Here is a 26,278-nt window from a genome sequence, read left to right on the forward strand (position 1 = left end):
TATCTGAAAGCCACAATAAAGAAATGGGAAAATGTTTAGAAATATAACAAAGAATGACTATCTCTGAGTGCAGATATGAGTTTCTGACCTTTTTCTTTGTATGAGTTTATTTTTTCCCATGGAAAAATATTGCTTATGAAATAAGAAAAAAATCATATTAAAAAAGAAATAGGTATTGAAAAACATATGTAAGAGATATTTATCCTTTTCATTATATGTAAAAAGCAAGCACAAAACAATTTTTTTCTTTCAGCTCCTTGTGGTGAGAACCTATATGATGAGGAGGGCAAGCGGCTTCCTCCCTGTATCCCCGGTGCCTGGCTCACGCCAGCACTCATGGCATGCTACCTACTGGTCGCCAACATCCTGCTGGTGAACCTGCTGATTGCTGTGTTCAAGTACGTGTCACAGCCGATGAGCACATGCTTATTATTTATTACTCAGAACTCTCCCAAGATACTAATCTCAGAACTCTCCCAAGATACTAATATATTTGCAGATAATTTATTTAGGGTTTTTAAGTAGATCCAATTTTTGCAGTCTCTTTGTTCAAACTTAATCAGTCTTAATGTATTCATAAATCAAGAGTTGACACTTAAATACATTTAAATTTAATCTTGGTTAGTATTTTAACACTTTAGTGTGTATTTTAATCTAATGAAAATATTTTCTTAGATGAAAGTCTCCTGGGGTACAGAAGATTTGATCAAGTCATGCTTTTCATTCATCAGTAGAGGTGCAAAAGGCAATATTAGTTTCATAAGCTGTTACAATTACTGTAATATTAGGTAAAGCATTTTTTTCTGATCATTTATAGAATAGAAGATAAAATGGCCTAAGAAAAAAAAATGGCTTAAAGGATTAAATCAAGTTTCTTATAAAACCTGCCTGTTTGGCATGTTGTGTTGAGTATGTTGACCATGCTCAATAAATATTGAAAAAAATTTTAGCTTCTAAGATGAAAAATATAGAGGGAAAAATCCTTCACAGAAATATGCAATCTTAGAATTGAACAGGGCATTGGAGAAAACCTGGTCCAAACTTCCGGCTTGAGAGATGAGAAAACTAAGGTCAGGGAAGGTAACTGGCTTTCCTAAGGTCCCAGTATTGGTAGAAAATGAAATCATGCACTTACTGCTTCCTGTTGGAAGCTAAAATAAGACAAAGATTGTACCTACCCCACGTCCAAAATAACGAACCTTCAATCAAATAAGTACATTAACTAATTCAGTTGGAAAAAAAAATAGTAGTCATCTACTTGTTAGACTGAATTGAAAGTTTAAACATGTGAAAACGTTTAGTTAAATGGCTCTTACCTCTACATGTAGGAAATTAAATTTCCTGAGTATACAAGTAGATTGTGGTGTGGTTTTTCAAGAAAGCAGTACATAGCAATTTATTAAACTTAGCTATTTATGAGTACAATGTCCTTAAGCACAGATAATCCACATTGATGGATAAACCAAAAGATTGAATAATCAAGGAATCAGTGCTAAAGAGCACTAAAAGGCCATCTCATTGAGTATTTTCATTTAAATGTGAGTAACTCTGACTGCTCTGGGAAATCACTATAAAAAGTAATATAACTAACTGTAAAAATGTCTTCTTTTTAAAGCAATACCTTCTTTGAAGTAAAATCAATATCCAACCAGGTGTGGAAGTTTCAGCGATATCAGCTGATTATGACATTTCATGACAGGCCAGTCCTGCCCCCACCGATGATCATTTTAAGCCACATCTATATCATCATTATGCGTCTCAGCGGCCGCTGCAGGAAAAAGAGAGAAGGGGACCAAGAGGAACGGGATCGTGGATTGAGTATGTGCAGGGTTCTTCATTTCTAAGTTGGGCTGATTTCAAAATAGTGTTCTAATTGGACATCCTCACAGAAATCTCACTCAACTATTTGCTCGTGTGAAAAGCACCACACTCAGTCCAACTGCTGTTCTTTTCAAAAGGCTTCTCATTTTGTATCCATTTTATTCTAGTTTCGTTAATTTGTTAGTAATTGATATTAGGAAAGCCAGCTCATGGAGATTAGAAGTTGAGCTAATTCTCTAAAATAACTCTACTCTATAAATTTCTGTATAAATTGAATGCTCCTTTCAAAACGTCTTAATTTGTTGCATCTAAAGCAAATGAGAAAATAATGCTACACGTTTCACTCTATTCATAAAAATAAGTGCAAAAAGTTTTCCGGGAAATATTACTTGGCTTTACTTTCCCAGTAAATGTAATTTTTTTTTTTTTTTTTTTTTTTAATGTTTAAAAGCGGGCCGTTTGGCTCCAACTGATACAGGGTTGGGGCGTATGACAACTCCTTTTTGGATAAAAACCAATTGGAGTAGAGGCGAACTGCCTTAGAAATGGCAGAGAAGAGAGTTTAATTGAAGTGGGGCTGTGAAATTCACATTGACGCCACGAAACTGATTCTTCTTGTTTTTCACGTGGCCGACACTTCTCCCTTCACACAGAGCTCTTCCTTAGCGACGAGGAGCTGAAGAGACTGCATGAGTTCGAGGAGCAGTGTGTGCAGGAGCACTTCCGGGAGAAGGAGGACGAGCAGCAGTCGTCCAGCGACGAGCGCATCCGGGTCACTTCTGAGAGGTACGTGTGGCGTCCCCACAGCCGGCCCGCGGGCCAAGGGTTTGCAGACTCGGGCGCCCCACTCTATGAGGGATGCCAGAGTTCATTTAAATATGCACTCCGAGTTCTCATGTTTTATTTAAACTTTAAGTTTTAACGGGGTTCCCACGAAATAGTGAGAAAGTTCCTAGGTAATGACTGTGCATTGGATGTAGAAGGGAATGACATTTATTGCAAATATCCCTGGCCAAAAGAAAACCTAACAGTTCTTGACTACCTTCACCCCCTACCCCAAAGTGGGGGGGTTTCCGCAAGGTTAATGGAAGCTACAGAAAGCCATCTTTCTCCCAGCTCTTGCTCCTAACTTCCCTTTGCGAGCGTGGTCCTCCCCAGGGGACTGCCCTCCTCATCCTGCCTAGCTGCTTGCTGCACCTTGGCAACACCTTTCCCAGCCTCACAGGGCAGAGGAAAAGGCTCCCTCCTGGGGCTCCCCTGAGAGTGGGAACTGGGAGGGGTGGGGTGCAGGGTTGGGGGTGAGGTGTCTGGCCCCATGAGGGTGGGAGCCGCCAAACTAGGGCAGGGTCTGTCTTTCAGACACCTTGACATCCTCAGTACCCAGCAAGGTCAGCCTAATCTCCGCGGTAATGCTTAATAAATGCAGAGTGAATGAATGCAGGATGTGTGAATCAATGAATGAGTAAATGAAGTCAGGTCAGGAGGGACAGAAATGGTGACATTTTCCAAACTTGGTAGTATTGCTCTATCCTAAGCTGGGAAAGAGCAACTGGCAAAGGGTAGACAGGAGCAATTGACCTTCACTGTCTGCACTTTTTATCATGTAAGTTTTGAGAGCCTTTATCATGTACTAAAAGCATTTTCAGCTTGCTAAAGATCTTGGTGACTGATAACACACTGTTCGAAAGGGTTTCAATGCCAAGGTGGCCAGAAGGATGAGCTCAGAGGAGCCATGCCTAGCTCTGCTTTCTATCCTTGAGTACACAGAATTAAAGTTTCCTAATAGACACTTTGAGAGCCATAAAAACAGGATGGGACTTCAAAAAGATATTGCAGCTGACAGTTCCCAAACAATTACAACAGAATTCATAGATGCACCGTAGGTCTCCCTGGCGCATGTTCAGGCCAGTGAACTCTGCCCCAGCCCACAGGAGGGGAGATGGCAACTGTGGTTCCCTGGCCCTGGTGCCCTCCTAGACCCAGTCACCTTGTGACCCAACCAAATCCAACCAGCTAAACTCTAGGGTTACCTGCACCACCTTTCTTCCTTACCAAGGTAAATTTTTAACAAAACTTTGAAATGTTTCTTTGATATTTTAACAGTAATTGCTAAACTTTCAAGGTATAAAAATTATTTCTTCATGAGAAAGATAAGGCACCCCATGTAGATAGTCAAATTTCCACTTTTTAGTTAGACATTAACTTGAATGTAATTTTAACCAGTCATTTACAGTGGAGATTGTGTTTTGTTTTGCTCTGCCTCCCCCTCTCCCTTCCCCGGCATTCCTTGGATTTTTACCATTCTTGGACCAAAGCGCCAAGAATGTGGTTATCAGGTCACTACCAAATTGCATTTTTCTCTGGGGGCTCTGTGCACACGTAATAGGGATGAAAGTGTGTAGGGCAGAGAAAACATGCTGCTTCCTGTTTCCCTCGGCTGAGATCCCAGGAGTGATGGGAGCACATTCTTGCCCCTCCGTTTCCCTTGGCCTTGTCTAGGCTGACTCACAGGTGAATGCCCAAGACAGAAAGAGGAGGAGGCTTGAGGAGAAGGGAGTTTTCCTTCCCTCTTAGCCAGGCCAGCTGAGAAGCAAGGGATAAGGTGGGAGGATGGAAATAAAAGTAGTTATTTGTACCTAATTTTGGGCACCTGTGACTACTTTAAAAATCAAACTTGAAGTACTCAGGCATTTCTGCTATTTCTTTAATATTCGTTCTATATAAAATTAGTTTTATTTTCTGCATCGCCATTTCCCATTTGATGATTTTCCTGCTCTTCTCTCGGTGGTGTGTTCACCACCACCATTCAGTTTGTAGGGTCTCGTTAGGAGCATGTCAGCCCATGCCTTGTCTCCCTGTTGTCTTGGTAGCTTTCAGAGCTGAGCTACTGATTCTCGTGACTCAATTTTATAAACATGTTCACACTGGATGGGTACCCATTAATCATTCTCCTCCATGCAGGGTGCTTTTAGTGCTTCTTTGCAGAAACTAAATTCAAGGTTCCTTCTTAAAGCTTTGAAATTTACCTATATAATGCTAACAATTTAACCATGTTTTTTTATCATAAAGTTTCAACAGTTTGTAAGATCCAGCATTCAGTCCTGCAATGAGATTTGCAATATGATTCAGCATTGATTGACACAACACTGGGTTGCAGGAGGATATTTAACCCCAAGTCCTACCAAGCATGCCCACTTAGATGTCTTAGGGGCCCTGCTCTCAGGGTTCTCCTCCCAAACTTGGACTCGTGTCTGTGAATGGCATCGCCATTAAGCTCAATTAGCAAACTGGCAAATCATTGTGGCACCTCCCTCTTCTTCACTAACAATCATGAAGTTCTGTTTACTTCCCCTCATGAATACATCCTGGTTCACTTATTTTTTCCATCCCTACCCCAACGTACCTCGTACAGGCTTCCATCATTTCCACTTCCATTCCTGTAGCTGCCCCTACCTGAGCTCTCCATATTTATTTCTGCTCTTTCAATCCATGTTACGCTGTCAGCTCTCAAGGGATCCTGTTCCCTCCTGCACTGGCTCTCCTGAAAAGCCCTCTGGGGCCCCCACTGTCCTTAGGCCTGCAAGGCCCTGCCCTCTCTCCAGCTTTGCCCTGGACTATCTTCTCCTTCATGCTCTGTATTCCATTTCTCGGCCTTCTTTCATTTCCTCAAAGCACTGCTTCCTTCCTGCCACAGGGGCTCTGCATGGGCTGTGCCCTCTGTCTGATGCACCTCACCCTCCTTCCCTGCTCCTCTTCCTTGGATCTCTGCCCAAATGCCAGTTCCTTATGGGAGACTTCACCACCTCACACCTTAGACTAGGTCAGGACCCTCGGGCCCTAAGCTGCCTGAAGGCAGGGCCATGTCTAGTTTTTGTCCACCATGACATACCTAGAGCCTGCACATCTCCACATAGTAGGAGCGAGCCTTTTTTTTTTTCTGACAGGGTCTCACTCTGTGCCCAGTGCAGTGGCACAATCAGGTCTCACCACAGCCCCAACCTCCTGGGCTCAAGCGAGCCTTCCATATCAGCCTCCAAAGTAGCTGGGAATACATGTATGCGCCACCACGCCCGGCTAGTTTTTCTTTTTCTTTTTTTTTTTTTAAATTTTAGTAGAGAGGAAGTCTCACTGTGTTGCCCAGGCTGGTCTCAAACTCCTGGCCTCAGCAATCCTGCCTCAGCCTCGAGATTTTTTTGAATGAATGAATGACTTAAAAGCTTTTCTCCTGATTCGAATATAAATTTCTATCCCATCCTCAATGAGTTCCCTCCTGGAATATCAAAAAGGAAACCAACTATGCTCCCTCCAGGTTCAAGACACTGGTTTTACTACAAGGAAGTAGGAACAGACTCAAGAGCCAAAGGATTGTGCCACAGGAAGGATAACAAGTGTTGGTGTTGGGACCATCTTTTTGCTCAAAGGGATAACATCAAAGAGCCATGAGGGCTGGTGGGATAACAACATTTTATAGACAACTCCTTTTTTATTATTATTTGTAGAGACAGGGTCTCACTATGTTGCCCAGGCTGGTCTCAAACTCCTGGGCTCAAGCTGTCCTCCTGCCTCAGCCTTCCAAAGTGCTGGGATTACGGGCATGGGCCACCATGTCTGGTCAACTTCTGGCAGCATGGCCAAAGTAGACCTCGTCAACCCATGTGTTCTGTCCTCATTGCTCCAGGAGAACATTTGGCAACATAAGTCCTTATCATTGGGCGGTTTGAGGCTATCGGTGTCCTCTGCAGATCCACTATGGAGCACACTGTTCTCTTTGTGGTTCAGCATCCCTTATCACAGGTTCACAGTTTCAAGAGCAATTGGGCTAGAAAGAATCTTTCCTGGCAAAATTTTGTCTGAGACCCAACTTCCTTTCTCAAACAACGAGAATTATGTTATCCAGTGTGTTTTCCTTTTTTCCATGGCTTCAAGGAAGCTTAACGCCAAACTTAATATTAAATTATAAAATATATTACTATAGGATTTTGAAATATGTGGGGTACGTTGCCTCTTCTTTGCTTTTTTTATATTGTCTACATCAATTTACATACATTTTATTAATGTCTGACATTTCACAATATGCAGGATACAACTCATAAATTATACATTTTAAATGTAGTTGGCCTTGTACTTAAGAAGCTATGGGTCTCAGATGAGCTAAACCTATAATAGCATTTTCTGATTACCCCAAAACTTTCTGGGTTAAGTGGTTTCTTGTCAGATTTGAGGATATGGATTAAAGTGTTTTGTCTTTTTTTTTTTTTTTTTTTTTTTTCCCAATTCTAGAGACTGGGTACTGCTTTGTTGCCCAGGCTGGAGTACAGTGAGATGATCATAGCTCACTACAGCCTCAAATTCCTGGGCTCAAGTGAGTCTCCTGTCTCAGCCTCCTGAGTGGCTGAGGCTACAGGGGTGCATCACCACACCCAGCTAATTTTTGTATATTTTGTAGACACAGGATCTCACTGTGTTGCCCAGGCTGGTCTGGAACTCCTGGCCTCAAGCAGTCCTCCTGCCTTAGCCTCCCAGAGTGCTGGGATTACAGGCATGAGACATCACGCTCCATCCTGGATTGCCTGTAGGCTTGATGGGAAATCAGCAATTTGTGGCTTTGAAATCTTTTTATTTGGCATCCTTTTCCCATGTGACCAGAAAGAGAAGTGACTGGTAATGGAGACCTACCTAGAAGAAGACAAGATAGTAACTAGAGGAATTGAAAGAGAGATCGGTCTTAGGAAGGAAGTGGAGGATTCCTTGAGTGTAGAGAAGGTTGTAGAATGGCAAATGTACAGTGATGGGGAAGACGTTTGGGGATGATCCTGTCTGAATACCTTAATCTTCTAAATTCATAGGGTTCAAGGTTGCTTGGATAATAGGAAGGGGATGGCATTAAATGTTGGAGTTTTGATGTGCCAGTGGATGACACCCTTGTTCCTGATCTGACTTTGAAAGCCAATTCAGAGACAGATGCAGACTTCAGGAGGATAGAGATAAAAATATCAGTTTTATTAGTAATAAAAGTTGTACTAGAAGGTGTGGCTTCATTCTTGCCTACTAGTCACCCAGAATTAGGGATACCCACTTAGCCACAGGCAGCACCAGCCATCACAGGCCTCTCTTCCCACAGGCAGAGTTAGCCTGCACGCTAAGCCTACCAGATGACCAAGATAAAGAGATAGACAAGCATGCGGTGTCCTGGTCCCCAATCTCCAACCAAATGAGTAGTCCTCCTCCAAAATAAATAAAGGCCTGGAATGAGGTCAGAGCATTACTAATGAAAAGTCCACACACATAGAAAGAAAAACTGGGCATGGGTAAAGTGTACCTCCCCAGCAATCAACATCACCGACTTAAAGCCAGTAGGAAGGATTCAAGTCAAGTGAGTTCACTTTTAGGGGAAATATGGCAGGAAGGAGATAACCAGGATTACTTGGCAGGAATAATTAAGATGCAAGTTAAATTAGATAACATGACTTGGTACTGGGCCAGGTCACTGAGGTTCTCATGACCTTCATCGGTGACACCATACAGCTGAAAGGCAAGGATACAGAAAGACAACCGTACATAGGGCATGGATGCTGAAGGAGGCCATGTGCCCAAGAACCAGTCTGTGGAGAGACCTCAAAGATGCCAGTGTTTGCAAATGGCTGCATAAACATACGACATTGCCTCCAGGCACCAAATATCCTTGCTTAGCTCTGGAGTCCTGGTAGCAATAGGTGGGAGATAAGGGATTGGCACTAATGTGTTGCAAGTAAGGGAGAAAGAATGTAGGTTATTAATGAGGGCTTCACTTCATGGCCAACCACAGAATCTGGCCTGAATAGAAAACAGAACATAACCAGAAAAGGCTAATGATTAGATGACCTGAATTCTAGAAACCTAGGAAGTCTGGGGTATTTAAATGAGGCAGCATAGAGCTAGAATCCCAGAAAGCTTAATATTCTTTTAGTAACTATTCGGTATACTGTTTATTAGAAAGAATGAAAAAGCCAGAAGAAAGACATGAGTCTTGGCCGGGTGCGGTGGCTCACGTCTGTAATCCCAACACTTTGGGAGGCCGAAGAGGGTGGATCACTTGAGTTCAGGAGTTCAAGACCAACCTGGTCAACATGGTGAAACCCCATTTCTACTAAAAATAAAAAAAAATTAGCCAGGCATGGTGGCGCAAGCCTGTAATCCCAGCACTTTGGGAGGCCGAGGTGGGCGGATCACTTGAGGTCAGGAGTTCAAGACCAACCTGACCAACATGGTGAAACCCCATCTCTACTAAAAATACAAAAATTAGCCAGGAGTGGTGATGGGCATCTGTAATCCCAGCCACTTGGGAGGCTGAGGCAGGAGAATCACTTGAACCTGAGAGGTGAAGGTTGCAGTGAGCCAAGATAGCGCCACTGCACTCCAGCCTGGGTGACAGAGTGAGACTCCCTCTCAACAACAACAACAACAACAACAACAAAAAGACGTGTGTCTTGTTCTTTTATGATTAGTCTTCATTTAGTCTTTCACACATAAAAACTCTGTAAGTAAGCACAACAAGGTTTTATCCCGGTGTTCTTCCTATAACTACTAAATGTAAAAGGCAGCCCTCTATTAAGAAGTGGATGGAAATTAAAATAGCTGGATGTAAAATTTAGAGTGGATAAGACAACTTTATGATCAGTAGTCCTGGAATTAAATTATAGGGTAGGAATAGTTTATAGTTTTAGAACTCAAGTATAGAATACCATGGGATCTTGAAACAGGGGTTTCTTCAAGTATGAACTGGACCCAGCTCCACTAACATCATGTCTTTATGTTAACATTTAACTCTATCATTAAGGAAATGTTCCCATATAATTTATGAGATTCCTTGCAGGTGAAGGGCGATTGTTTCCCATGAAAAGATAACTGCATATAAAACAAGTTTTAGGCCGGGCACAGTGGCTCACGCCTGTAATCTCAGCACTTTGGGAGGCCGAGGTGGGTTGATTGCTTGGGGCCAGGAGTTCGAGACCAGCTTGGCCAACATGGCAAAACTCCATCTCTACTAAAATTACAAAAATTAGCTGGGTGTAGTGGCACATGACAGTAATCCCAGCTACTGAGGCACGAGAATCACTTGAACCCGGGAGGCGGAGGTTGCAGTGAGCCAAGATTGCACCCCTGCACTCCAGCCTAGGCAACAGAGTGAGACTCTGTCACAAAAATTTAAAAAGGCCAGGTGCAGTGGCTCATCCGTGTAATCCAGCACTTTGGGAGGCTGAGGCAGGTGGATCACCTGAGGTCAGGAGTTAGAGAGCAGCCTGACCAACATGGTGAAACCCTGTCTCTACTAAATACAAAAAATTAGCTGGGCGTGGTGGTGCAGGCCTGTAATCCCAGCTACTAGGGAGGCTGAGGCAGGAGAATTGCTTGAACCCAGGAGGCATAGGTTGCAGTGAGCTGAGATTGCACCATTGCACTCCGGCCTGGGTAACAGAAGTGAAAGTCTGTCTCAAAAATAAAATGAAAAATAAAATAAATTTAAAATTTAAAAGGCCAAGGGCAGTGACTCACACCTGTAATCCCAGCACTTTGGGAGGCCAAGGTAGGAAGATCACCTGGGGTCAGGAGTTCGAGACCAGCCTGACCAACATGGTGAAACCCCATCTCTACTAAAAATACAAAAATTAGCCGGATGTGGTGGCACATGCCTGTAATCCCAGCTATTTGGGAGGCTGAGGCAGGAGAGTCGCTTGAACTCAGGAGGCAGAGGTTGCAGTGACCCGAGATCACGCCACTGCACTCCAGCCTGGGCGATAGAGCGAAACTCCATCTCAAAAATAAAATAAAATAAAAAATAAATAAAATAAAACAGGTTTTAACAACTGTCTTACTACGGAACTCCAAATGTTTCAGTCCTTCCTAGGAAAGACACACAGGGACTCTTACCACAAGGAGATGAGTTTGGACCTTATGTTTAATAGACAAGAGTCTATGCAAAGTCCAGTAAAGTTATGCCATACATAGGTATTCTCTTGGAAGTTAATACAAAAGTACCACAAATTCATATATTGTCGTGCCTATTATTTGAATGAAACAGAACACATTATGTACAACCCCTTAACAAAAAGTATGTTTTCATTTAACCACCTTCAGGCTTAGTGGCATCATGTTCAAAATCAAATATTCTTAATAATAGATATACCCCGATATAGAGAAGATTTGCAATGATATTCACACAGCCATGTCCTTTGACACTTGTGTAGCATTTACAGTTCACAGAGCACACAGTTCCATTTAATTCATTTAATTTAGTTGCTATCATGCTGCAACTGTTGTTAATGTTTGATAAATCACTCCCCAGGGACAGAAGCACACTAAAGAGGGGCTGGTGGAGTATCTTCAACCCAGATGCAAATGTGGATGGGCACATCTCAGAGGGAATGCTGACACTAGCCACACGTTAATCAGAAACAGCTTTTGTTTTTTTCTCAAAACCAAATTAAACAAAAAGAGTCATGATATGTAATGTCATTTGTTAATCTGGTACAATATTTTACTTTATTTTATTTTATTTTATTTATTTTATTTGAGACAGAGTCTTGCTCTGTTGCCCAGGCTGGAGTGCAGTGGCATGATCTCGGCTCACTGCAACCTCCGCCTCCCAGGTTCAAGCAATTCTCCTGCCTCAGCCTCCCGAGTAGCTGGGACTACAGGCGCACGCCACCACATCCGGCTAATTTTTGTATTTTTAGTAGAGACAGGGGTTTCACCATGTTGGTCAGGCTGGTCTTGAACTCCTGACCTCAGGTGATCTGCCTGCCTTGGCCTCCCAAAGTGCTAGGATTACAGGTGTGAACCACCGCGACCGGTCGACTTTCTTAATTTAAAAAACAAGGTTGTGTGTGTGTGTGTGTGTGTGTGTGTGTGTGTGTGTGTGTGTACACCAGGTTTTGAGACTGATTAGGGCATTCAGGTGTATCCTTTTAACAGAAAAACCTAAATATTTAATCTGTGAGTCAAAAGAGAAATATGGGCGTGGAGGGACACAGCTATTATTAATCGAGACTGATTAAGCACATGCGGTTCTGGGCTCCTCGTGACTTGAGTAGCAGTACACATGATGCAGTTAAGGACAGAGCAAATATTGTAATAAATCAAGTGCAACTTAAATTTCTATTCAAAGTCAGGAGAATGATTAATTGGAGCCCAGACAGATTCTAGATTTCATTTGTTTATAGATTCCTTTGATACAAAAGGATGGAGGGTGGCCCTCAGGAATTGCTCTTAGGCCTGCCAGTTAAGAAATCATGTATTTGGTGGTTAGAAAAATGGCCTCATTAATGCCCTTTTCAAAAGTATTCATAAGTGGAATTTTTTTCTGAAAAGTCAATGCTACCATAATGTGAAAAATAAAAACCTAGTGGATCTACTTAGAGCATCTACAAGTAAATCCAAACCCAGAAATAGTTACAGAAGCCACCAACTTCAATTGGAGGGAAAGGAAGATAATGAGCCTGATCAGAAATCAGGGTCACCGTGTGTAAGAAAGCACACTTTGCACCACACAGTACCACTATTCAAAGAAATCATTTATTAGCGCTGAATACTTGTTATACTAAAAACATAGTTATAAGTTATTTCACTATGTGATTTGAAATATTTGAGAGTATTGGCATATTTTGTAAAGTGAATATTATTTTGAAAAATTTTGCAAATCCTAAAATAAATAACATAGCCATGATAATCTAATGAAATCATGCCTAAAGCCAGGATGATAACATACGTTTACACGCAATGGCTGAGGTCCCTGACATCACCAAGACAGCTTTCATTCATCTAGTCCTTCCACAAACATCAGAGGTTAGCTGAAAGCTCTAGGACAGGTTTTCTAACAGCTGGAGTCATCAAATGCCTTGGCATTTGGAGTTCTCAAGTTCTAAGATTATTTTATTTTTAAATTTTGATAATGATGGCATGTTTGCAAAGGGTCCTTGAGGAAATGTGGGGATGAAGAACAAGATGAGACAGGATGGGAAGATGAGGGCAGATTCTCAAGAGCTTTGAATGCATATGAGGAACAGAAATCTCTATAGGATGTTAAGATTAAGGGCTGCCATGGATGGAAGGGAAGAATTAAAGCCACATTTTCATAGCACTTTACATAGTATGAGAAAGTGTCAATGTCCATATCATAGAATAGGGTTGCCAATGGAGACTATAAGGTTTTCCTTTAACACACTCTTTGGTGTGTTCATTGCATTCAACACTGTAATGAAATTGTGTTTTTATCTAAAGTGTGATGGGAAGCTGCTATTATTTTAAAGCAAAGATTGACGTGGTTGTGTTTCTGTGTTATCTTTTTGGATTGGAGTGAGAAGACATTGGAGGCAAAGAGGCTGTTACTGATAACTAACATTTTTTTGCTTTATCAGCTTGGGGTACAAAATGAGGTCATATATCTTTTTTCTTTTTCTTTTTTTTTTCTTTAGACGGAGTCTTGCTCTGTCACCTAGGCTGGAGTGCAATGGCACGATCTCGGCTCACTGCAACCTCCGCCTCCTGGGTTCAAGCAATTCTCCTGCCTCAGCCTCCCAAGTAGCTGGGATTACAGGCGCATGCCACCATGCCCAGCTAATTTTTTATTTTTATTTTTTAGTAGAGATGGTGTTTCGCCATGCTGTTCAGACTGGTCTCGAACTCCTGACCTCAGGTGATCCATCTGCTTCTGCCTCTCAAAGTGCTGGAATCACAGGCGTGAGCCACGGTGCCCAGCCAAGGTCATATATCTTTTAATATTAAATGAAATTATTCTTTTACTTCATCTCATCTGCTTATAATCTCATCTGTTTATTCCAAGAGTACCTTTTTCCTCTTTCTATTGTCCCATAGCCCCACCCCCACCCCCTGCCTGGAGTCAGGTGCAGGAAATCCAGAAGTCTGGTGAAGTCCCCACCCATTGCATCAAAATTCAAGAGGGTGAAGTCAATCTTTGCTCTTTGCTCTCTGTGTCCTCCTGTCACTTGGCTCTGGCAGTAAGTGCAATCATGGAAGTGCAGGGCACAGAGGATTGATTTGAGCCCCAGCTTTCTGGCTGGAGGATAGCAAATGGGAGCGCTGAGGAACTGGAGATATCAGGGAGACAGTAAGAGAGGGGAACTTGGAAAAGTAATGCCATAAAGTTATGAACTCCAGAGCTCACCTGCAGACTGTGTCTGTCAGGGGTGGGGGAGTCTGCTCCTTATTCACATACCAAAGGTATTGAATGGGGTGACATGAACAAAAGCAGGTAGAGTAAGGAACTCTGGAATTCTGCCCCACCATAAAAGCAACATCAAAGTTGGCAAAAACTGTCAGAGTCTATATTCTGTGGAACTCTGGAAATTAAGCAATGGCTTATTAAGCAACCTAGGGCATTCTTATTTAAACAAAATGGCTGGATTTTGATCAGAAGAGTAAGCTTTGTGACATTTTAACTTAGCCCTGTCCTATCCTCTGCTCTCCAGTTTAGTGGTCGCCTTGAAAACAACAACCTGCATTCCTAGTACCAGCAGGAGCAGAAAGAATCTCATATGCAAAGAATTATAATTACTTGTTTTGAAATTACAGGGCAGCTCCTTGAAAGTCTGGCTGAAAGGTTCGTCTTTATTTCACCTGAGTTGGAACAGGCCCAGTACTAAAGCTTCCAGTTAGAAGGGGTGGAGGAAGGGTTGTCAAAAACATTTATAGGCAAAGCGTTTAGTGCTTGCTCCCTGAGGTGACAGATGACAGCTAGGGCAAACAACAGACTAACCAAAAAACTAGGGAGAAAAGCTGATGTCCATAACAGCTTTGAAAAGCTCTGACACATTCCTGGGAATCTAGAAAGCTGTGTGCGTGCACAGGGCTGTGTGTATACTCCGCAAAGACCTGAGAAGGCTGTAAGCTCATTTCTGGCTGACCTGACCTTGAGACTCTGTGCAAGCAGGAAGTGAAGGCTAAGGCAAAGATGTAAACTGCCTGAATGTTGAAGATGTGCCTCTATATACACATACTTCTTCTCAGAAAAGACTAGAAGATTTTGTTGTTTTTGTTCCACACATTTAAGGAAATCTCTAAGTATTAACTGACCACTAAGCTAATAAAATACAAACTTTAGTGGCCAAACAACATAAAGAATATAGACTTTACAAAATTATTTCAGAAAAATCACTAAACAAACAACAACTACACTAAGAAGCAATAACAACAAGCCTGAGAGGGGAGAGAATCTGATTTCTAGAATTGCCACATTATAATACTCAACATGTCCACTTTTAAATAAAAATGACAAAACATGCAAAGAAATAAGAAACTATGGTCCACACATAGGAAAAAGGACAATCTTAAAAACCGTCCCTTAGGAATCCTGGATATTCGACATTTTAACAAAGAGTTTAACTCAACTATTTTAGCTATTTTAAGTAGATTTAAAGACCTAAAGGAAATCATCTCTAAACAAGTAAAGGAAAGTATGAGAAGGATGTTTCACCAAATAAGAGACTATCAATAAAGAGGTAGAAATTATATCAAGTAGTAGATGATGTCTCAAAAAAAAAAGAGGTAGAAATTATATATACATATACATATATATATATGTATTTTTTAAATAGGTCAGGCACAGTGACTCATGCTTGTAATCCCAAGGCTTTGGGAGGCCAAGGCAGGAGGATTGCTTGAAGCCAGGAGTTCAAGACCAGCCTTGGCAACATAGCAAGACACCATCTACATAAAATTGTTTTTAAAACTTGACAGGCATGGTGGTGCATATTATGGCAACTGGCCAAGCATGGTGGTGCCAGTAGGTTTAGTTACTTGGGAGGCTGAGGTGGGAGGATTGCTTGAGCCCAGGAATTCAAGGCTGCAGTGAGCTATGATCTTGTCACTGCATTCCAGCCTGGACAATAGAGCCAGACACTGTCAAAAAAAAAAAAAAAAAAAAAAAAAAAGAAAGAAAAAAGAAAGGAAGGAAGGAGGAAGGAAAGGAAATTCTGACATTGTAAAGTACAATAACTGAAATGAAAAGTTCACTCTAGAGGCCCAATAGCACATTTGAGCAGGCAGATTAAAGAATCAGCAAACTGGAAGATAAATCAGTTAAAATTACCCAGTCTAAGGAACAGGGGGAAGAAATGAAAAGAAATTGAACAGTCTCAGAGACCTGTGGAACACCATCCAGCAGAACAACATAGGCATTATGAGAGTTATAGAAGGAGAGAAGCAAAAGTGGCAGAAACAATATTTAAAGAAATAATGACCAACATTTTACAAATTTAATGAAAGACATGAATCTACATATCTAAGAAGCTCAATGAACTCCAAGTAGGATAAATTCAAAGAGATCTATACTAATTAACATTATAGTCAAACTGTTAAAAGCCAAAGGAAAAGAATCTTGAAAGCAGCAAGAGAGAAGCAACTCATCACATGCAAAGGATGCTCAATTCGATAAAAAGGCTGACCTCTCATCATAAGTCAGAAAGACCAGAAGACCTTGGGAAGACATAGTCAATGTGCTGAAAGAAAAACTCTGTCCACTAAAAATTGTATATGCAGCAAAACTACCCTTTAAAAATGAAGGATAGATTAAGATATTCCCAGATAACCAAGAACTGAGAGAATTCATTACTAGCAAACCTACTACAAGGGATACTAAAGATAGTTTTTCAGGCAGAAATGAAGAGACATAAGACAATAACCTAAAATCCACATGAAGAAATAAAGAGGACCAGTAAATGTAACTACATAGGTAAATATAAAAGGCATTATATATTTATTTTTTGTTTGTAACTACTTTTTATTTTCTACATGATTTACAAGACAACCACATAAAGCAGTCATTACATATCTATGTTGATGGGTACACAATGTACAAAGTTGTAATTTGTGATAATAACAGAATAACATGGGGGGAGCATGGAGCTTTATAAGAGTAAAGTTTGTGTATATTATTGAAAGTAATTGGTGTTACACCAGATGCAAGGGCTCACACCTCTAATCCCAGCACTTTGGGAGGCGAAGGCAGGTGGATCGCCTGAGGTCGAGAGTTTGAGACCAGCCTGGCCAACAAGGTGAAACATCAGAAATAATAAATATGTTGATAAACGTAAAGATGAATCTTCTCTTTCTGAGTTCTTTAAAGTATATTTGACAGTCAAAAGCAAAAATTGCCATATTGTCTGATGGCGTTTTCAATATTTGTGGATGCAATGTATGACAACTGCAGCACAAAGGGCTATGGGAAAGGGACCTGTATGGAAGTAATGTTCCTACATTCAAATTGAAGTGGTGAAATACTGATGCTAAGTGCACTGTGAAATGTTACTACCTATTTGTAATCCCTAAAACAACCACTGTAAAATCTATAGTAAATGCTCTAGTCACTTCCCATCTCATTTCCTAAGGCCATCATCACCATGATACCAAAACCAGACAAAGACAATTGAAAAAAGAAAACTACAGACCAATATTCCTCTTGAACATAGACACAAAAATTCACAACAAAATACTAGCAAATTGAGTCTAGCCACGATCAGGTAGTTTATCCCAGGAATAAAAGGCTAGGTCAGTATTTGAAAACAATCAGTGTAATCTACCATATTAATGATTTAAAGGAAAAAATCCTATATGTTTCTAGCAATTGGTGCAGAAGAACCATTTGATGAAATTCAACATTCATGATGATAAAAAATACATTTTCTAAAAGCCTCTCAGCAAACTAGGAACAGAAGAGAACCTCCTTAATCTGACAAATGGCATTTACATAAAATCTATAGCTAACATCATGAAAGACAGAATGCTTTCTCCCTAAAACTGGGAACAAGGAAGAACGGCCACTCTCACCACTTCAACAATGTACTGGAAGTCTTAGGCAATGCAATAAGGCAAGGAAAAAAAAGTCTTATATGTCTTGGAGAGAAATAAATAAATACATAAAACCATTCCTATTTATAGATGACATGATTATCTATGTAGAAAATCACATAAAATCTTTAAAAAGCAAAATGAAACAAATGAAAACATCCCAGAAGTAATATGTGAATTTAACAAGGCTACAGAGTACAAAGTCAACAAACAAAAATTAATCTTATTTCTATATACCATCAGTGTGTAACTGAACATCGGAATTTTTAAAATAATACCATTCTCACAGAGCTCTAACAAAACTGAAATACTTAGGTATAAATCTCGTAAAGTATGTATGGGATCTATATGCAGAAAACTACAAAGTGCTGATGAAAGAAATCAAAGATCACTTAAATAAATGGGAAGATAAACCATATTTGTGTATTGGAAGACTCAATGTGGCACAGATGTCAATTCTCCCCAAATTTATCTATAGATTTAACACAATACCAATCAAAATCCCAGCAGGATATTTTGTAGATATATCAACTGGTTTTGTTGTTGCTGTTGTTGTTGTTGCTGTTGTTATAGATGAGATCTCCCTATGTTTTCTGGGCTGGTCTCAAACTCCTGAGCTCAAGCAATCCTCCTACCTCAGTCTCCTGAAGCACTGGGATTATAGGCATGAGCCACTGTGCCCAGCTATGTCAACTTATTTTGAAAATTAAATGGAAAGGCCAAGGAACTAGACTATGTAAAACAATTTTGAAAAGAAGAATAACATTAGAGGAATCACACTACCCAGTTTTAAGGCTTACTGTGAAGCTATAGTAATGAAGACAGTGTGGTATTGGTGAAGGGTCCAACACATACATAAACGAAACAGAATAAAGAGTCCAGGAGTAGGCCGGGCGTGGTGGCTCAAGCCTGTAATCCCAGCACTTTGGGAGGCCGAGATGGATGGATCACGAGGTCAGGAGATTGAGACCATCCGGGCTAACACGGTGAAACCCCATCTCTACTAAAAAATACAAAAAATTAGCCGGGCGAGGTGGTGGGCACCTGTAGTCCCAGCTACTCGGGAGGCTGAGGCAGGACAATGGTGTAAACCCGGGAGGCGGAGCTTGCAGTGAGCTGAGATCTGGCCACTGCACTCGAGCCTGGGCGACAGAACGAGACTCTGTCTCAAAAAAAAAAAAAAAAAGAGCCCAGGAGTAGATCTACTCAAATAGAGACAATTGATTTCTTTCCTCAAAGGTGCAAAACTAATTCAACGAGGAATGGATCATCTTTTCAACTAATGGTGTAGGACAGTTGGATATTGTTATGCAAAAAATGATATCAACACATATAAAAATTTAAAATGGAGCATAGATCTAAATATAAAACACAAAACTATAAAATGTTTGGAAGAAAACATAAGAGAAAATCTTCACACCTTGGTAATAGACAAAGGATTCTTCAATGCAACACCAAAAGCATAATCATGTTAATCATATATCTGACAACAGACTTTTATACAAAATATCTAAAGAACTCTAAAACCCATAATAACCCATAGTAAGGAAAAAATGGCCCAATAAAAAAATGAGCTAAAGATTAGACTAGACATACCAGAGAGGACATAAGGTTGTTAAATATGTACATAAAAAGATGCTCAACATCATTAACTATCAGTGAAATGAAAATTAAAACCAGAATGAGATACAGCTACACACTGAATACAAGAGCTAAAAATAAAAAAAATTAAAAATAACAACAGCCAAGAAGGATGCTGAGCAACTGGAATTTGCATACACTGCTGGTAGGAATAAAAAATGGTACAACCACTGTGAAAAATGGTTGGGCAGTTGCTTATAAAGTTAAACATACATTTACCCTATGAATCAGCAATCCCAGGTATTTAACTCCTAGGTATTTATCCTAGAGAAATGAAAACATGTTCACACAACACCTGTACATGAATGTTTATAACAGCTCTTTTGCCAAATAATGGAAACAACCCAAATGTCCTTCAACAGGTACTGTGGCACATCCCTATTAGATATTATATCTTTGCCAGGTATGGTGGCTCATGTCTGTAATCCTAGCACCTTGGGAGGCTGAGGCAGGTGGATCACCTGAGGTCAGGAGTTCAAGGCCAGCCTGGCCAACTTGGTGAAACCCCCTCTCTACTAAAAATACAAAAATTATCCAGACATGGTGGTGGGCGCCTGTAGTCTCAGCTACTTGGGAGGCTGAGGCAGGAAAATCGCTTGAACCCAGGAGACAGACGTTGCAGTGAGTGGAAATTGTGCCACTGTACCGTAGTCTGGGCAACAGAGTGAGACTCCATCTCAAAAAAAAAAAAAGAAAGGAAATAAATAAATCTTTAAGAAAGCATTAACTTTAATTAAAGGGAAAGCCAAGTGAATTACTTGGATCTGGAATGCTTTATATTCTATGATGTGCTGAAAAATATTTTTTACTCAGTGCTGAAAGGAAAACTGGATTAAGACTCAGAAAGCTACACAAATAACTTCTTTGCTGATTAATCATCTCTCACTATGAGCTCTATCATGAATGATGGATTCTCTTGTGTTTTTCTGCCATTTGATGTGTAAACAGATGTGAGGCTCTTGTCAAACTGATTCCTAGATAGCCATTTCTCTATCTGAAATGGAAACCACTCTTTGTGTGGGTGTCGAGGTTTGTAAAACGTTTTAAATAATTATGGGAAGTTACCAACCATGGTTAACAAAGGAGATAGATCCTCATTTGTCCTTTATGTTAATCATTTCAGATGTAAGTGAACTTAAACTCATTTTTATCTTTCTTCTTTCCTACATACTATAAAACTCAATGCAACTTCCCTTCATTTGGCATAGCTGTTTAAAATTTGCTGTATCCATGTGGTAGCTGTTCACAAGCTCCAAACAAGCAACTGACAATTTCTCTGAACCCAAGGCACATTATTAAGCATTGTTTCTTCCACAGCTTCAACGAAGGGAGCAACAGTAGGGATGGGAGATTTGAAACACCAAAAAAGGAGCTTGGTAACTGATTCAATGCAGAGGGGAGGGGAGAGGAGAGAAGTGAGGGGAGAGAGTTAGTATAAGGGAGATCAAAGAATCCAATGACTTTGAGGTTTCTTTTTCATATATGAGTGGCTGAGAGTGCTGTTATCTGAATTAGGTAATAAAGGGGAAAATAGGCAAAACTATAAAAGATTTGAAAGGAAAAATATTTATCTTCATTTCACCAGTGTATTTATTTAGAAAAGTTTGCACAGCTGCAGTATCTCTTACTGTATGTTTGTAAAGAAACTCAGGTTTGACTGGGGCAATGTGGGTTTTTTGATACAAAAGGAATCATCAGGGTAATAGATCTGAAGGGAGTAGGGAATCTTGATTGATTGATTGATTGATTGAGACGGAGTCTCACTCTGTCATCCAGGCTGGAGTGCAGTGGTGCGATCTTGGCTCACTGCAACCTCTGCCTCCTGGGGGCAAGCAATTCTTGTGCCTCAGCCTCCCAAGTAGCTGGGATTACAGGCACGTGCCACCGCGTCCAGCTAATTTTTGTGTTTTTAGTAGAGACAGGGTTTCACCATATTGGCCAGGCTGGTCTCGAACTCCTGGCCTTAGGTGATCCACCCGCCTCAACCTCCCAAAGTGCTGGGATTACAGGCGTGAGCCACTGCACCTGGCCAGGAGCCATTATTTTTAACGAAGAACACCAAGTCTTACTCAGAAGTAATGGAAAGTTCATAGTGAAAAATTCTTCTGTTGGTCTCTGAAATGCAAGAGGAGAGAGAACCCTTAGAACCTACAGTGCCTGTGATACAGAGGCTTTAAAAAAAGGAAGCCAGGACTTCTCATACATGGTGAATTTGGTCCTCCCTGGTGGCAAACTTCCAGGAAGCCAGACCCTTCCTGCTCAAGTGATGTGGTTTCCTATAGTACATATAAATAGTTCTCACCCCAAGAAAAGAGTTAAGAATAGAAGCCAAGGAACCACACATACAAACACAGACACATCAGAGCACAGCTGTCAATGTGGCCAACAGAAGAGTGGCATTAGCAAAAGAAACTGGGAGAAGGTGGGGCAAGGTAGCCACAGAAGCTGCAGGGTGGGGCTGGAGTTCAGGAGATGCAGTCAAGCACGGAGCAGACTTAGCAGTGCAAAGAGCAGCAGGCAATCTGCCCAGAAGACAAAAGAGTGGGGTGGCTGACCAAAATGAAATGGATGGATAAGAGCAGAGCCAGCAGAACGAGTGAGGACATGTATAAGGATGTGCAGAGAAGGCAGTAAAGACCTTCGTAGGTCATACAGATTGCAACACAAGCCAAGTCTCCCTATGTTTTTAAGAAAGCTGGGAGAAAATAAAAGCATAATGGAATCAGACCTAAGTGTTTGCCATCACACAGGGATGAACCAGCCAGAAGAGTAGCCAGGACTCCCAGCTCCATCCTGGGGACAAATTCAACTTTTAGAAAGCAATCCTCAATCCTGGGCATACCTCGCCTCTTAGAGTTAAATTCCTATTGAAATAATTCATACAGTTTGTAGTAAAATATAAAACAAAGTCTGTACCAGTGGATTTTAGGCCAAGCAACATTATGGTTTCATAGGCTGTTGCCTGATCTTCTAAGAATTTTAAAAAAAAAAAAACTTAACAGCAGACATTTATAATCTCCCATGCTCTTTTTTGTGTGTAACCTTGTTAAGGAAATACTACTTATTAAATATAAAGAATAATTTAAAGTTACTGGTATTCTTCAGACAAGTCACCTACTGTACTTTAAGCAAACTATCTGATCATCTGAACTTAATTATTAATGGTTTATTTTCTGAATCCCTTGAACCTCAAATAAGGATTTTAATTTTATTTATTTTGTTATAACCATTCACTGCTGACAGCCATAGTCAAAGCTCTAAAAACTAAGCACTAGTACCTTCCGTTATTACTAGAAGCAGCATGATGTACCAGCTAAGAGACAAGGACTGGAGTGAGTGCTGGAGACAGGCTGCGTGTGCTCAAATTCCTACTCCACTGCTTCCTACCTTTGGGGGAATTACTTATACGCTCCATGACTTAATTTCCTCACCTGTAAAATGGAGATGATAATAAAAGACCTACTTCCAAGGACTGCTCTGAAGATTAAATAAGCCTAGGATTGAACCTTAGTTAGTACTTGTTAGTGAGTACATTATGCTCTTAGAACAATGACTGGTGAGCCATAAGTACTATATGCATTAACTATTATTTCCATTATTTTCTGGTGGCTCCTCATGGTAATTTGAGTAGTCATGTTAGAGGACTGTGAAGCTTGTAAATATGCTCAAACAGTTCCATAATTATTAAAATTCTGAAAAAATCACATAGCAATGACATTATCTTTTGATTTTTTAATATCCACTTAATCTCAGTTTAATAAATCTATCCTTTTATATTCACTAGAGTTGAAAATATGTCAATGAGGTTGGAAGAAATCAATGAAAGAGAAACTTTTATGAAAACTTCCCTGCAGACTGTTGACCTTCGACTTGCTCAGCTAGAAGAATTATCTAACAGAATGGTGAACGCTCTTGAAAATCTTGTGGGAATCGACAGGTCTGACCTGATCCAGGCACGATCGCGAGCTTCTTCTGAATGTGAGGCAACGTATCTTCTCCGGCAAAGCAGCATCAATAGCGCTGATGGCTACAGCTTGTATCGATATCATTTTAATGGAGAAGAGTTATTGTTCGAGGATACATCTCTCTCCATGTCACCAGGGACAGGAGTCAGGAAAAAAACCTGCTCCTTCCGTATAAAGGAAGAGAAGGATGGAAAAATGCATCTAGTCCCAGAATGTCAGAACAGCCTTCACCTTTCACTGGGCACAAGCACATCAGCTACCCCAGATGGCAGTCACCTTGCAGCAGATGACTTAAAGAACGCTGAAGAGTCAAAGTTAGGTCCAGATATTGGGATTTCAAAGGAAGATGATGAAAGACAGACAGACTCTAAAAAAGAAGAAACTATTTCCCCAAGTTTAAGTAAAACAGATGTGATACATGGACAGGACAAATCAGACGTTCAAAACACTCAGCTAACAGTGGAAACGACAAATATAGAAGGCACTATTTCCTATCCCCTGGAAGAAACCAAAATTACACGTTATTACCCCGATGAAACGTTCAATGCTTGTAAAACAATGAAGTCCAGAAGCTTCGTATACTCCCGGGGAAGAAAGCTGGTCAGTGGGGTTAACCAGGATGTAGAGTACAGTTCAATCATGGACCAGCAATGGACGACAGAATGGCAATGCCAAGTTCAAAAGATCATGCGCTCTCATAGCACAGATATTCCTTACATTGTGTCGGAAGCTGCAGTGCAAGCCAAGCATAAAGAGCAGTTTATAGATATGGAAGATGAACACCATGTCGCTGAAGCAATTCCTCGAATCCCTCGCTTATCCCTAACCATTACTGACAGAAATGGGATGGAAAACTTACTGTCTGTGAAACCAGATCAAACTTTGGGATTCCCATCTCTCAGGTCAAAAAGTTTACATGGACATCCTAGGAATGTGAAATCCGTTCAGGGAAAGTTAGACAGATCTGGACATGCCAGTAGTGTAAGCAGCTTAGTAATTGTGTCTGGAATGACAGCAGAAGAAAAAAAGGTTAAGAAAGAGAAAGCTTCTGCAGAAACTGAATGCTAGTCTGTTTTGTTTCTCTGATTTTTTTCAACAGTCAGAGCCACTAATGGGTGTCATCTTGGCCATTTAAACATCATCAATTTCTAAAAACATTTTCCTTAAAAATTTTTGGAAATTCAGACTTGACTTACAATTTAATGCACTAAAAGTAGTATTTTGTTAGCATATGTTAGTAGGCTTAGTTTTTTCAGTTGGAGTAGTATCAAATGAAAGTGACAATACTATAATGAAGATAAACTGGCTAATCCATATACAAGATTATACAATCGCTTTATTACTGAGGACCACCAAATAGCCTAGGAAGTGCCCTTGAGCATTGAAGTCACTGTTAGGTCACTTAAGAAGTAAGCAACTAGCTGGGCACAGTGGCTCATGCCTGTAATCCTAGCACTTTGGGAGGCCAAGGCAGAAAGATTGCTTGAGTCCGGGAGTTTGAGACCAGCCTGGGCAACATAGCAATACCCAATCTCTTAAAAAAAGAAAAAAAGTAAGCAACTATGTAAGAAAGAGAAACTAAAGAGAAAGCAAACATGAAAAAAGGGAGGGGTGGAAAGAAGAAAAATAAAATTATGAGGCACAAGAAGTGGAAAGGAGCCATAAATATGTTTTTATGGGCCGGGCGTGGTGGCTCATGCCTGTAATCCCAGCACTTTGGGAGGCCGAGGCAGGCGGATCACGAGGGCAGGAGATCGAGACCATCCTGGCTAACATGGTGAAACCCGTGCACTCCAGCCTGGGTGACAGAGTGAGACTCCATCTTAAAAAAAAAAAAAAAAAAAAAAAAAAAAAATTGTTTTTATGGGGTCTTTGTTTTCTGTTTTAATGTTTTATTTTAAACTACACAATGGGGAAAAAAAGTACACAATTATATCAGACATCATACTGTAATAATTTAGGGTGACCTAGAGTTTTGTTAATGTGTAAAAATAAAATATCCAATATGCATTTTCTTGTTGTCATAGAGTCCCTAATAGCAAATACAAATTAGTTGTACCTGTCTATGCAATGCTTTCTACAAAGCTGTAGCTAAAACCTAAAGGATATATGTTCACAAGCCACAGAGACTGCTCTTAGCTGAGAATACCAGGTGTTGTGTTTTACCTCAAAGTTCAAACAAATACCCACAAGAGTAATAGGACCCCCGTGCGAGGGTTCCAAGAGGGGCCAATGTCTAGGAACCCTGAAAGCCGCCCCACCATCACCACTCTTAACTATACAAAAAGAAGCAGAGGTGGCAGAAAGGGGTCTTCTCTAGCTAGAGCAGAGGCTGGAGTTAGACCGTAGCCCCTCACCATCCCCCAAAAGAACCTCAGGGTACTCAGATCTCAGGAGATCTCTGGTACACAGAGAGAGGACCAGCCTCCTGCCTGGAGTTACTGGCAGCTGATACTTCATGAAGCAAAGTGCCTCATACCCAGAAAGGACCACTGGGCAGAGTAACCAGGAATTGGTGGTGGTAGGGTTGGGAGACCTGTCAGACAGAAATGGGTGATGATCACAAAAAAATGAGACCGCCATCCCCATTCTCATCTGAGGTGTAGACTGTAGCACTGCCAGAAACTGGCAAAAGAGGAGAGAAAGAGACAGAGAGAGAGAAACACACAGAGACCCAGAAACAACAGAGGCTCACTGCAGTTATGCCACAGGTAGTGATCAGAGATGACAATACCAAAATGTGATTTTGCATCTTTTTCCTCAAAATATGACTGAGATTGTAATAGTCAGATTACAACTCTTGAACTGGGCTGAATTTATTAAAAAAAAAAAAAACTGATATACCATTGCCTGGGTTGGGGGCTTTAATATTTGAAAAGTGACATTTATTTAACATAAACTATTACTTATTTGCATATTGCTACATTTAGACTATTTAATCTATCCTGCCACATGTGTTTATTCAACTCAACGCTTAACCCATTACATTTTATCTCACTCCTAAGTCTTTC

The 26,278-nt window shown here is 40.7% G+C and overlaps 1 protein-coding gene and 1 long non-coding RNA gene across 2 annotated transcripts in view; one reads left to right on the forward strand and one right to left on the reverse strand.

Moving 5' to 3' along the window:
- Window positions 1–26,278, reverse strand: part of LOC106999104 (uncharacterized) — a 42,719-nt gene that overhangs the window by 8,480 nt on the left and 7,961 nt on the right. The gene's annotated exons all lie outside the window — the stretch shown is intronic.
- On the forward strand, window positions 199–25,280 carry LOC144329829 (transient receptor potential cation channel subfamily M member 1). Its single transcript, XM_077939028.1, has 4 exons — window positions 199–398; window positions 1,616–1,818; window positions 2,475–2,607; window positions 23,087–25,280. Exons 1-4 carry the CDS (start codon window positions 337–339, stop codon window positions 24,333–24,335), a joined length of 1,647 nt encoding a protein of 548 aa, XP_077795154.1. The 5' UTR covers window positions 199–336; the 3' UTR covers window positions 24,336–25,280.

This window comes from Macaca mulatta, chromosome 7 (assembly GCF_049350105.2).
Source record: "Macaca mulatta isolate MMU2019108-1 chromosome 7, T2T-MMU8v2.0, whole genome shotgun sequence".
NCBI lineage: Eukaryota > Metazoa > Chordata > Mammalia > Primates > Cercopithecidae > Macaca > Macaca mulatta.